This window comes from Urocampus carinirostris, chromosome 1 (genome assembly GCF_059441175.1).
Source record: "Urocampus carinirostris isolate Australia breed hairy pipefish chromosome 1, RoL_Ucar_1.0, whole genome shotgun sequence".
NCBI lineage: Eukaryota > Metazoa > Chordata > Actinopteri > Syngnathiformes > Syngnathidae > Urocampus > Urocampus carinirostris.
Window position 1 is genome coordinate 67,443,624 of NC_142349.1, and position 14,179 is coordinate 67,457,802.

General features: G+C 40.2%; 1 protein-coding gene across 2 annotated transcripts; it reads right to left on the reverse strand.

The window, feature by feature from the left end:
* Positions 1-842: 842 nt before the first annotated feature.
* cfap300 (cilia and flagella associated protein 300) lies at positions 843-9,480 on the reverse strand. Of its 2 annotated transcripts, XM_088349265.1 has the most exons (7): positions 9,131-9,474; positions 8,966-9,047; positions 6,579-6,642; positions 5,937-6,094; positions 4,750-4,922; positions 1,212-1,278; positions 843-1,133 (listed from the first exon to the last, which is right to left on the reverse strand). In XM_088349265.1, exons 1-7 carry the CDS (start codon positions 9,238-9,240, stop codon positions 1,002-1,004), a joined length of 786 nt encoding a protein of 261 aa, XP_088205391.1. In that variant the 5' UTR covers positions 9,241-9,474; the 3' UTR covers positions 843-1,001. The 2 variants fall into 2 exon arrangements, with proteins under 2 accessions (XP_088205391.1, XP_088205398.1); XM_088349272.1 differs by lacking the exons at positions 843-1,133; positions 1,212-1,278 and adding an exon at positions 3,097-3,269 and having other exon boundaries at positions 9,131-9,480.
* Between the last annotated feature and the right edge of the window lie 4,699 nt (positions 9,481-14,179).

The window sequence follows — 14,179 nt, forward strand, 5'->3', positions numbered from 1 at the left end:
TTTCTGACCTCCTTTTGATGTAAATCACTGCGATCAAATTTGAGTCTGATTTTTTTTCGAAAGCACTTCAAACTCTCAATTTGTATTTACCCACATCTTTTAAGGAGTAATATTATATGCACAGTCTTAAACGATGTATTTTAAAGCGCTCAACCTTGTCTCGCCTCCAGTAGAGGAAAGTCTTCAAGTGCAATCCATTCATCCATCCATTGTTTGCACTGCTTATCCTCAATAGGGTCGCGGGGGTGCTGGAGCCCATCCCAGCAAGTGCAATCAATACTGAAATAAATTGATTTGTTGTAAACGAATTTTGCCCCACAGACCGGTCCCATAGTATCAACGTTTTTTAATGGTGCATAATAATAATCTAGTAATATAACAATATACCAATATAACAATATAATGATATGATATAATGATATAATGATATAATGATATAATAACATAAAAATAAATAATGTAGAGGAATGGTGAAGATAACGGACGATTGCATGACCTTATAACGCTTTCCTCCCTCCAAAATTTACAATCTTTCAATTGTTTCTATAACAAGCAATTCATATCAGATTAATTTTGGTTTACAGATTAAATAATTGATAGCCAATAATACAATATATATGTTAAGGTCACAGATTAAAGTAATTTATAGCTAAGACAAAAGAAACTAAATATGAATAAAATGACTAAATTTTGTGCAGGCTTGGGGAGTAACGGAATACATGGAACGGCAAAAATGATGTCGGCAAACTGTTTGGATTTAATTTCATTTGGTTTCTGTCGCATTTTATGTTCGTTTTGCCGGAGATCAAAGAGATCAAAGCCAGGAGAGAAAGCTTACCACGTGTTGTGAGTCATCATTTTATTCATATTTAGTTCTTTTTGTCTTTTATTAGCATATTTGGTATTGGAGTAATCCAAAAGTAATTGAAAGTAATCCAGTTAAAGTAACCCTATCCAACCCTGATTCTATTCTATTCTATTCTATTCTATTCTATTCTATTCTATATGGACATGGTTCCAACACCATAGGAATGGCAGAGTAATGTCACATGGCGTTTGAAGGGGTCCACGATTAGGTAGGCAAACGTCTGCCCCTCGTCCTTTTTCCCGGGGTAACAGCGGCCCGACTCATCCTGCAAGGAACAAAAAAATGGAGGAGAAATAAGACGGCCAATTTCGTGCAGATAGAAACAAGCCGACGCTGCACTTACATAAATGTGGACTTTGAGCACAGTGGAGACGACCTTGATACTTTTGGTTTCTGGATCTTTTTGAACGCTGTAAGGAAAAAATGTTAATGAAGCAGGTCTTTTGCAATGAATACATTGTAGGATTTTATACATTTTACTATAAAGGATTTTATACGATTGAATACAAGTTACATTTATCGAGTGCAATGAAGATTGGATCTTTTTGAACGCTGTAAGGAAAAAATGTTAATGAAGCAGGTCTTTTGCGATGAATACATTGAAGGATTTTATACATTTTACTATAAAGGATTTTATACGATTAAATACAAGTTACATTTATCGAGTGCAATGAAGATTGGATCTTTTTGAACGCTGTAAGGAAAAAATGTTAATGAAGCAGGTCTTTTGCAATGAATACATTGAAGGATTTTATACATTTTACTCTAAAGGATTTTATACGATTAAATACAAGTTACATTTATCGAGTGCAATGAAGATTGGATCTTTTTGAACGCTGTAAGGAAAAAATGTTAATGAAGCAGGTCTTTTGCGATGAATACATTGAAGGATTTTATACATTTTACTATAAAGGATTTTATACGATTAAATACAAGTTACATTTATCGAGTGCAATGAAGATTGGATCTTTTTGAACGCTGTAAGGAAAAAATGTTAATGAAGCAGGTCTTTTGCGATGAATACATTGAAGGATTTTATACATTTTACTATAAAGGATTTTATACGATTAAATACAAGTTACATTTATCGAGTGCAATGAAGATTGGATCTTTTTGAACGCTGTAAGGAAAAAATGTTAATGAACCAGGTCTTTTGCAATGAATACATTGAAGGATTTTATACATTTTACTCTAAAGGATTTTATACGATTAAATACAAGTTACATTTATCGAGTGCAATGAAGATTGGATCTTTTTGAACGCTGTAAGGAAAAAATGTTAATGAAGCAGGTCTTTTGCGATGAATACATTGAAGGATTTTATACATTTTACTATAAAGGATTTTATACGATTAAATACAAGTTACATTTATCGAGTGCAATGAAGATTGGATCTTTTTGAACGCTGTAAGGAAAAAATGTTAATGAACCAGGTCTTTTGCAATGAATACATTGAAGGATTTTATACATTTTACTCTAAAGGATTTTATACGATTAAATACAAGTTACATTTATCGAGTGCAATGAAGATTTTCACTGAGCGGGCTTCAGGTCACGCCGTTCCAAATGCGAAATGTTTTGATAACAGGACTCTGACGAAGGATGTCAGGCATTGTTTTGATAAACGCTCTGTGTTGTTTTGAGTTTTCTCCAGACATCGAGGTGAGGGGGTGGACCCCACAAGGGGGTTTTCATTGGCACGCCCATGGGAGGAGCCGGCACACCAGCTTGCGGAGAGACGTGGGTCGAGAAAAAAAAGGCAGAAGATCGAGAGAGGAGGCTTGACGGAGAATCGAGCGACACTAATTCGGCCATATATTCGATGGAGTTCACTTAGCTAAATGGTTTAAGAAATTAAATCTGCCCCCGTGTGAAAATGTCGGCTATTCTTGTCCATCTTTTCCCGAGAAATGAGCGTGCATTGTTAGGAGAATGTAGGTTGTGTTTGGTCAGATAACTAATTCGAACAAATTGGCAAACGGTACATTTTAATATTAAATTCCTAACAACATGAATGAGTGTGTGAGTGAATAATACATGAAAACATTAATAAATACAATAATAAAGAAATAAATCTTACCGCACTGATGATTTTGCTGATTTTAAATATTACTTTTCCCTATTCTTATATATTTTTTAAGTGTGTCATCCTAGTTAAAAAGAGATACTTAAAAAGGTTTAAATGATCTAATATTGTCACAATCGGAACGGAATCAGGACCCAAATGCGTAGCGTTATCCACAAGTTTATTGGTAGAAAGAGGAAGGGCAGCGACTGCGAACCAGGGCTCGCTGGACGCAGGAAGCAAGCCGCTCATTCAATCGGATTGTGATCCGAATACGGAATAGGATCTTCCGGAGCGGGAGATGGCGGTGTCAAGGACGGAATAAGCAGGTCGATACCTGGGACAGGAGAACAAAAACGTGGTCGGGATCAAAAAACGGGTTGTAAGCCGGGACGGGAGAGCAAACGTGGTCGGGGTCAAAACAGGTCGTAGCCGGAGACAAACGGGGACAGACGGGTGGAAAAACGGTCGAAAAAAGCGGGACCGACGGGAGTCAGAGTCAAAATGCTTGCCTTGAAACAGAGGTTTGCTGACGGACTGACTACAGGCGAGTGAAAGGACTGGGCTTAAAAAGGACAGGGAACCAATCAGGTGTCACTCCTAACATACTCCTCAAACACTTCAACTCAAAAACATGGAATTTCCTTCTCAAATCTGCGTTCAGGCTCCAAGTCTCAGCACCGTACAACACAGTCGGAACAATCACACTCTCATACATTCCCCTCTTAACATACTCATCACTCTCCTCAGAGCACCCAAAACCTTGCCTCCTTGATTCAAAACCTTGCTTCCTTGATTCACTCATTTTCAATAACTAAACTGATAATAAAATAATACTAGATTAGAAAAAAATAAACATGGTGCGCACAGAAAAAATCTACTGTGTCAGGAACAGAACAGGGACAGGACCCACTTGCGTGGCGTTTCTCGCAGGTTTTATTGAAAGAAAGAGAAAGGGTTGCGCCCACGATCCGGTCGCTCTGAACGCGGAAATGGATCTTCCGTGACGAGCGATGGCGGTGTCGGGAACGGAAAACGGGTCAGTACCCGGGACAGGAGAGCAAAAACGTGGTCGGGGGTCGGAAGCGAGTCATAATCCAGAAGGGAGAGTAGACGTGGTTGTCACGGTTGGCATAGCGCCCAATTGGTCCCAGCTGTGTGGCGACAGGTTCTATCACGGTTGCCACGGCGCCCAATTGGCCCTGCCCATGGACACCGGCTGATACGTGTTGACAGATTACTCCCTGGGAGTACCTAAATGCTGTCCATTGATCTGTTTGTTGTCAGAGCGTCTGCGAAACTCCTGCTTGACTCTGTGTGATATGCCAAATCCTGAGAATTTGCCTGTGTTTGATCCAGTTTTATTTTCGGCCCGATTTCTGTTTGATTTTGACCACTTTTAGTTCTAATTTCAATCCACTTACGCGACCATCGATCCACGCATCGAGTGTGCGCGCATTCCTCCTCTCCCCATTAAACTGTGAGTAACGTTACGTGATTGGGTTCTCGTTCCTGTTTCCTGTCCTGGTTCGTGACAGTAGTCGGGAACAAAAAGGGGTCGTAAGCCGGGACGGGAGAGTAGACGTGGTCAGGATCAAAAACGGGTCGAAGCCGGGGAACAGACGGGAGCAAAAACAGGTGGGAGTCAGGGTCAAAAAAGGCTTGCCTAGTGAAAACCGAGGTTTACAGACGGACTGACAAGGGGACAGATCGGAGTGGGTTTAAAGAGGGCACAGGTGATGCATATCGCTAATCATGACATACTGTACATTTAAAAATATAAGGTGAAACTTGTTTTGGATGCTTTCCTTCCGTACCTGATCAGTTCTTTGTACATTTGTTTGGTGACGCTGATATACGGCTCCACAGTGTCTTCATATTGATTCAGCGCTCCTCCAAAACAAAGATGCTTAAAGAGACGAAACAGCAACTCCTTCCGCTCGGCGCTCCCCAGGATGTGGAAGTTCTCCGATTCTTCATCCTGGAGCATCTGATGCAAAATAGAAACGTCTTGAGGAACATTGAAAAATAATTACCGTATTTTCCGCACTATGAGGCGCACCGGGTTATAGGGCGCACCCCCAAAAAATAGTTTTTGGTCCTATATTTTCCATACATAAGGCGCAACGGATTATAAGGCGCTACAATGGGAACGTGGACAAAACAGCCAGATAGTTCAGTCCAACTTATTACCCCCTTAACATTCCCAAAGCTTGCAAAGAAGCAAATACGTGTCTCAGACATGTACGGAAACAGTGTCTGTACGATGTTACCAATCAAACATTTCTTAGTTTCCATTTTATTTTTTGCTGGCAACTGTGTGGACAGCAAAGTAAGAATTTCATTGTGCAGGGAAACAGGGTTCTTTACTGTGCATATGACAATAAACACTTTGAAATGAATTTAGTTCAAAAATAGACTCATCAAAGAAACATCAAGATCGTTCTAAAACAAGATACTGGGAAAATACAAATCCGCATAGCTCACCTAAGTTCTCTTGCAGCCATCACGTTCAATAATGATACGTAACCATGGTCTTCTTACAACCCTGAGTGTAGTAAATCCAGGTGAGTAAAATATTTACAAATACAGAATAGTAAATGTTTTCTCTATGCCGTAGTGCAATCCAACGTGTGATTCACACTCATCTTTTTCGGCCAATTGCAGGCTTTGTTTCGCCCCTTTAGCCTATGCGAGCCTGTAAATGATAAAAAGGATCCGCCCCCTTTACCTCCGAATAACTCTGATTCAAATGATGATTGACATATTGGTTAGGAAATGAAACACCGGTAAATAAATCCCAGCATACACCGCGGACGACTTCGCCTTCGGGGGAAAATCTAGTCGGCGGCTGCTTGCCTTAGTTGCAAGACTTTGCGACTTAATATTGATCCATATATAAGGCGCACTGTATTATAAGGCGCATGGTCAGCTTTTGAAAAAAATAAAGGCTTTGAGGTGCGCCTATAGTGCGGAAAATACGGTACAATAAATAAAGTCTCACCTCCCTGAGTTTGTCGTAATCCGGGTAGACTTCATGGAAGCATCTGGCGATGTGTCCAGAAGGTGACACGATGCCACAAGAGTAGATAGGGTCAAAAAAATCCATGGAGACCTGGGTGCACGGTACCACCTCCACTTCCACTGATGCTACTGGTTTGTCTGTGGAATGGATGCTTGTTAGCAATGTTCCCTCTAAGCTGCGCGTGAAGTCAAGTCGAAGTACAACGAAGTTGAGTAAAGTTAGTAGAGTATGTCGAGAACCGGCTTCTTCGGCTCGGCTCGCTAAAAAGGAACCGGCTCTTTCGGGTCCTGAACGGCTCTTCAAGTTGTTTTTGCTTCTTTAATCTCAACATGACCAAATATTAAGTAAAATGATGCACAAAATGACTTAAAAGAAGGGGGGAATAGAACAAAAAAGAAAAAAATACCAAAATGAAAAAGTAGTGAAAAGCTGAGAAAAAAAGAAACAAAAGGAAGAGAAAAAAAGAAGGAAAGATTTAGAAAAAAGAAAGAAATGTAGGAAAAAAAGTAAATAGAGAAGCAAAAGAAAAAAGTAACAGCTCGGAAAAAATAAACAGAATGAGATTTTTTTTAAAAGGAATTAAAAAAAAAAGTAGATAGTACGATAAAATGGCGGACGTACCAAGAGACTCCCAGGTGACTGTCATTCTAGCATTGGAGAGCACGTTGGGGTCTGTGAAGAAGCACTATGTGGGGGATGAAGGTAACATCCACAATTAAATACAACAAATCAAAACGTTAAAGGCACAGTGTGTTATATATATGACGGGAACAATACCGAACCGGAAACACAGGCAGGGATCCGGACAGGGTCAAAACCCGCAGATGTTTGTTGATGGACTGACAAAGGGTGAGTGAAAGTAATAAGCTTAAATAGAAGGGAAGCCAATCTATCAACGAGCCGGAGCTGGCGCCAATTGGGCGCCATGGCAACCGTGACATGCTTGCAAGCAGGAACTTCATTTGCACAAATCAATTGACACCTATCTAGAGACCGGAAACTTTCATTTAGTATAAAAAAATATTGATTTGAATACTAGGAAAAATACATGAACTATCATACCATGTCACAGTTGCCATGGCGCCCAATTGGCGCCAGCTGCGGTTCGTTGATGGATTGGCTTCCCTTCTATTTAAGCTCAGTGATCTCACTCACCCTTTGTCGGTCCGTCAACGAACCTCTGCACCCGCTAGACGTGGGTTTTAACTCTGTCCGGTTTCCCGTTTGTGTATCCTGTCCGGTTTCGATCCCGTCCGTTTCGTCCTGTTTTGATTTCAGTCTCCGGTCCCCGGGGTCTGGTATCGTGCCCGTCATTCTCGTCTTGTCTGATATCTGTCTCCAGTCTCCTATACCTGCTATCAATCTTTTCAATCCCGTTCTGTCCAGCATCGCTCCATCTGTCCAATATCTGCTAACAAACTATCATACCATGTCATGGTTGCCATGGCGCCCAATTGGCACCAGCTGCCGCTCGTTGATGGATTGGCTTCCCTTCTATTTAAGCTCAGTGTTCTCACTCACCCCTTGTCAGTCCATCAACAAACATCTGCGGGTTTTGACTCCGTACGGTTCCCTGCCTGTGTTTCCGGTCCGGTATTGTTCCCGTCTATTTTGTCCTGTTTAATATCGATCTCCAGTTTTGTTCCCGTCTAGTTCGTCCTGTTTAATTTCGATATCCAGTTTTGATATCAATCCTGTCTTTCCCGTAAAGTAAAAGCTTGTGTGAGAAACGTCACGCATTTGGGTTCTCCTCCTCTTCCAGTTCTTGACATACCATAGTCAATCATAAATCATAGGTCAAAAAATTTGTATTTTTTTACACAGTGGAATTCTACCTAGTAATTGCCGCCATGTTTGTCGCCCTTTCTGCTGCCTGCTGCGGTGCTGGATTTCGTTTGCACTAGACAACAGTGCCATCTTGTGGTCAAATATTACACACTGGGGCTTTAATTATAAAGCTGCCCGGTAGTAGATTAGAGAGGAAGAAAAAAGAGAGGAATAAAAAAGAGAAAGAGAGGGGAAAAGTAGAAAGGGTAGGACAAAAAAGAGAAAAAGAGAGAAACAAAAGAGACAAAAAGAGAAATATTGAGAGGGGGAGAAAAAGAGAGAGAAAGAACGAAATCCAAAGATAAATAGAAAGAAAGAGAAACAAGAGAAGGAGCGAAAGAGAAAGAGGGGGAAAGAGAAAGGAGAAAGCAAAGGAGAGCGAGAGAAAGAGAGATAGAGAGGAAGATAGAGATATAGAGAGAATGATAGAGAGATAGAGAGAGAGAGAGAGAGAGAGAGAGACAGAGAGAGAGAAAGAAAGAAGAAGAAAGCAAGAGATAGCGTGAGAAAGAGAGAGATAGAGAGAATGATAGAGAGAGAGAGAGAGAGAGAGAGAGAAAGAGAAAGAGAGAGAGAGAGAGAGAGAGAGGGAGAGAGAGAGAGAGAGAGAGAGAATCAAAATACATAAAAAGACAAATATTGAGAGGGTAAAAGAAATAACAAAACTTAAAAAAATAGAAAGAAAGAGAGAAAAGAGAAAGAGAGAAAGGGAAAGATAGAGAAAAAGAGAGAGAAAGAGAGAAAGGAGAAAGCAAGAGTGAGCGAGAGAAAGAGATATATAGAGAGAAAGACAGAGAGAGAGAATGGGAGAGAACGAGAAAGAGATAGAAAGAGAGAAAGAGAAAGAAAGAGAGAGAGAGAGAGACAGACACAGAGAGAGAAACAAAATAGATAAAAAGACAAATATTGAGAGGGGGTAAGAAAGAGAGAGAAATAACAAAACTCAAAGATAAATAGAAAGAGAGAAAAGAGAAGGAGAGAAGGGGAAAGAGAGAGAGAAAGAAGGAGAAACCAAGAGAGATAGAGAAAAAAATAGAGGTATAGAGAGAATGATAGAGAGAGATTGAGAGAGAAAACAGAGAGAGAATGGGAGAGAACGAGAAAGAGATAGAAAGAGAGAAAGAAAGAAAGAGACAGAATGAGAGACAGAGAGACAAAGGGAGAATGACGTCACGTCTTACCAACGCAAACTTGTCACTGTCGTAAAGTTGAAATTTCTGGTCAAAACTGAACGTTTGTGCCGAAAGCCTTCCAAGCATTGACCTACAATTAGAAACAACCCGAAAAATTCGTCCACAAATAAATAAAAATAATAATAAAACGCACGAAATATCTCCAAAATTCACCATTTCATCAACAGGGCGACGGTCTCCTTGTCCTCCAGGAAGGAGAACTTCCTGGACGGAACTCGACGAAAGGAAAAAGTTTGTTCAAAGTCCATTTGATCTCCAGACATGTTCGACTGTTGTACTAGAAAAGAAAACCCAAAATATGAATAAAAATATTAACGAGATTAAAAAGAGCTTCCTTTGAAGCCAAACGGAAACGAGTGGAGGACTCCTGCTAGTTTGTCGGTTGCCATGACAACACAAATTCAACGTAGCCCGCGAAAGAGAATAACGTTATAAATAACGACGAATTTTTGAAATAATAAAAAATAAAACGTTTGCTAAATAACAGCCACTTATCAATCTTGTTATTTTTTTTTAAATAGTAATTTAAACGGACTTTGCTAAACATAAAATCATGAAAATGAATGAATTTCAAAAATATGAATAATAGTAGAGTAACAACCTCTATTAAAACGAACATCCACGTCACATGATTGTCTATTATTTGGAAATATGAATTTCTTTTGTAATTATTATTTTTTTAAAAGGCTATTTTCAATCATTACACTTTAATTCTATTACATTTGTGGCACTCTTGGCTTTCCGTAACTAAACATTATACACATTATTCTCAACTTAATCATTCATGATACGTTTAGTCTTGATATTTCTAGACATTTGTCATCTAATTTAGAAATCTTTTTTTTCCTTTTTGTAATAAATGTATTTTTGTGGAAATAATGAGGTTTTATATTTTTATTTATACATGTTAGAGATAATTGTGTTCATGCAAATGTGTGTAATATTTTAAAAAGATATGACAGAATTTAGATAGATGGATATATATATAGATAGATAGATAGATAGATAGATAGATAGATAGATAGATAGAAAGAAAGAAAGAAAGAAAGAGGCGAATTAGATAGATAGTTTCACGACCAGAACGGAATCAGGACCCAAATGCGTAGCTTTAACCACACGTTTATTGAATAGAAAGAGGAAGAGCAGCGCCCGCGGTGCTCATTGGACGCGGGAAGCAAGTCGCTCTCGCAATCGGATTGTGATCCGTATACGGAAGTGGAGCTTCCGTAGCAGGAGATGGCGGCGTCAGGGATGGAAAAACAGGTCGATAGCCGGGACAGGAGAGCAAAAACGTGGTCGGGATCAAATACGGGTCGTAAGCCGGGACGAGAGAGCAGATGTGGTCGGGATCGAAAACAGGTTGTAGCTGGGGACAAACGGGGAGATCAGGAACGGACGGGTGGAAAAACGGGCGCAAAAATGGGACAGGCAAGAGTCAGGGTAAAAAATGCTTGCCTTGTAACAACAGAGGTTGGCTGACGGACTGACAAGCGGAGAGTGACAGGACTGGGTTTAAAAAGGGACAGGGAACCAATCAGTTACTCCGCAGCGGCTGGCGCCAAATGAGCGGGCACAGGTGATCCAAATCAGTAATCATGATAGATAGATAGATAGATAGATAGATAGATAGATAGATAGATAGATAGATAGATAGATCGATAGATCGATAGATCGATAGATAGATAGATAGATACCATAGATACCATAGATACCATAGATAGATAGATAGATAGATAGATAGATAGATAGATAGATAGATAGATAGATAGATAGATAGATAGATAGATAGATAGACAGATAGATCGATGGATAGATAGATAGATAGTAGGATAGATAGATAGATAGATAGATAGATAGTAGGATAGATAGATAGATAGATAGATACCATAGATACCATAGATACCATAGATACCATAGATAGATACCATAGATAGATACCATAGATAGATACCATAGATAGATAGATAGATAGATAGATAGATAGATAGATAGATAGATAGATAGATAGATAGATAGATAGATAGATAGATAGATAGATAGATAGATAGATAGATAGATAGATAGATAGATAGATAGATAGATAGATGGCCCCATTTCATATGCATGCTTCCGGCCTTCTATGAGGTACCAAAATAAAATTACAACCTCCAAATAAATCCCAAATACTGATGCACCCATTATGTCCTTGGTAGGAGTCATAAACAACCCTTAACTTTGTGCTTGGCTAGCATAAAGCGCTGTACATTTTCCAAACCACTGAGCCAGCATTACACTTGTCAATATGTAAGTGAAACTTTCTTTGACAGTTTGAACCAAGGAAAGGCGTCCATTTTAAGAAACAACTGAGCCCTGTAGACAGCTCTAATCCATTATTACCGCCTCGGTTATTTATATTTCTACTGTGAATGCTCCCAAGGTATTTCATACTGGGAAGAGAAATCAAAAAATGCCTCCTCTGCAGAAGTGAGGGCCTTCAATCGAGAGCATCGCTTGTCATCTTTACGTTACGATGCGACTTGAGCGACCGTCCGTCTAATTGCTAGATGACCTCGGTTTGTCGGTAGGTCTTTACCGTCAGCGTGCCAGGGGCTAATGACTGTCCCTTTCTCAGAACCTTGCTTTGTCATCATGTTTTGACGCATTAAAACTGAATCTTGCATCACGCCGATAGCCTGCATTCGTGTATAACACTAACCTCAAACAAGAAATGATGCCGTATTCCCTCGGTTTTCAAGGTTAATCTGTTTTATAACAGCCTGTATTGAGGGATTCTTTTTTCTATCTATCTATCTATCTATCTATCTATCTATCTATCTATCTATCTATCTATCTATCTATCTATCTATCTATCTATCTATCTATCTATCTATCTATCTATCTATCTATCTATCTATCTATCTATCTATCTATCTATCTATCTATCTATCTATCTATCTATCTATCTATCTATCTATCTATCTATCTATCTATCTATCTATCTATCTATCTATCTATCTATCTATCTATCTATCTATCTATCTATCTATCCATCTATCTATCTATCTATCTATCTATCTATCTATCTGTCAAGATTGCTGATTCGGGGCACCTGCGACTGTCCCGTTGGCGCCAACGGTCCTGGTCGCTGATTGGTTCCCTGACTCCTTTTAAATCCCCGGCTTCCAAGAGGACGCTGTCAGACCGTCTGCGAACCTATGCTTTCAGCTAGGCAAGCTCTGCACTATCTGACATTCTCCTGCCCTGTTTTCTCCTGCCTGATACCTGTTGCCGACCCTTTTCTGCCCCCTGCTCCTCCGTCCTGGCCGTCGACCTGTTTTGCCCTGTTTCCTGCCTAATACCTGTTGCCGACCTCTTTTCTGGACTCGTCACTGCCCTTGCTCCTCCGTCCCGGTCATCGACCTGTTTTCCCGCAGCCTACGACTATCCTCGCTCGACACGGAAGTGCCACTTCCGCGTTCCTGCCATCAGCTACCCGTGTCGGACGATCATCGGATCGTAAAAGCAAGCACTGCTCTCTTTCTCAATAAAATTGATTAAAAACGAATGCTATTGGGTCCTGTCTCCGTTTCTGGCTTGTGACACTATCTATCTATCTATCTATCTATCTATCTATCTATCTATCTATCTATCTATCTATCTATCTATCTATCTATCTATCTATCTATCTATCTATCTATCTATCTATCTACCTATCTAAGCCATATCCCCCTAGTGGAAGGTGGCTATAGTCAATAACACACTCACAATTACCAAACATCCTACTTTACTCTTCCCAACCTGACAACATTAAGCCCACAGCACAACAAGGGGCGAGTTATTGTGCTATGAAACCTTTCATGAGCAGAAAGGCCCGACAGCATACACTGGATTAACCCGTCCGCATCATACGGTTTGATCCCACCTAGCCAGTTTTTCTTATTTTCACATTCCTTAACCTATCCAGTCGTGTCACTGCACACATACTACGCAAACATCTCATTTCAAAGACATTTAACCGAGTGAACTCATTTACACTCAAACCCCACGCCTTTGAGCCATACAATCCTTGCTTTGCATCCATTTGCAGATCTCTACATTGGAACAATCCGTTCAGCACACCCATTTTCTTGCACCCTTCACCCACCCTCTTCTTCTTATCCTCCTCCATACCAACACCTGCTGACACAAACGACCCCAAACACTTAAATCCATCTACCACCTGCACCTTTACAGCATTCAACAAAATCTTTAATCCACCTTCCTCACCACCTCTCGAACGCCTCATTAACTTACTCTTGTCTGCGTTCACTTTCAGCTTCCTTCTCTTACAGACTCTAACAAACTAAACTACCAATGAATGCACTCAGTTCAGCTGCAGAGTCAGTCACCAAAAGCAGTACATTTTCTTCAGTCTCAGTGGAATTTTTGTAATCCAGAATCAAGACATGAAATGAAATGAACTGCATTTATATAGCGCGCTTCAAGTCAAGACTTCCCAAAGCGCTTTACAGTGTCAGATCAGAATCAGATTCAGATCTACTTTATTGTCATTCTAGTACACGTGTATGCAGAACGAAATGTCGGTACATCTGACCTGCACAGTTTTCTTGAATGTACAGATATAAATAAAATGTTGTATTGAGTTGGAGTATTGAAGTACTAATAATATACTAAATAATTATGGCTATGTATAGTATTTTACAGTAGTGCAAAGAGTGCAAGAGGAGCAGCTAACCAGATGTGCAAAATGGGCAGTCAGGTAAACAAGTCAGGTAAACAGTAACAATAACACTGTAGTACGATGCAGAGAACAGATGTGCAAGGAGTGGTGAGCTATAAAGAACTGCCAGTAGTGCAAAAAAGTCAAACAAAACCAACAGATGTACAGATTAGCTGCAGTTTAGACTTACTATGTGTTTGATTGACCATTTAACAGTCTAATGGCCAGGGGGACAAGACTATTGTGGAACCTGGTGGTCCTGCACCGCACACTGCAGTACCTCTTCCCAGAGGCTAGCAGAGTGAACAGTCCATGATTGGGGTGAGAGGGGTCCCTGATAATGTTCTTGGCTTGGACATCTACAGACTTGTTCTCTTGCTCAGCAGTCCAAAAGTCTATACAGACCAACTACATAGGCTGAGAGGTGACTATGTTCTTGAGTGGTGCACGGTTGTGTGGTTCCGGTGTTTTCCCTACTACACAACGCTGACAGGATTTGACAT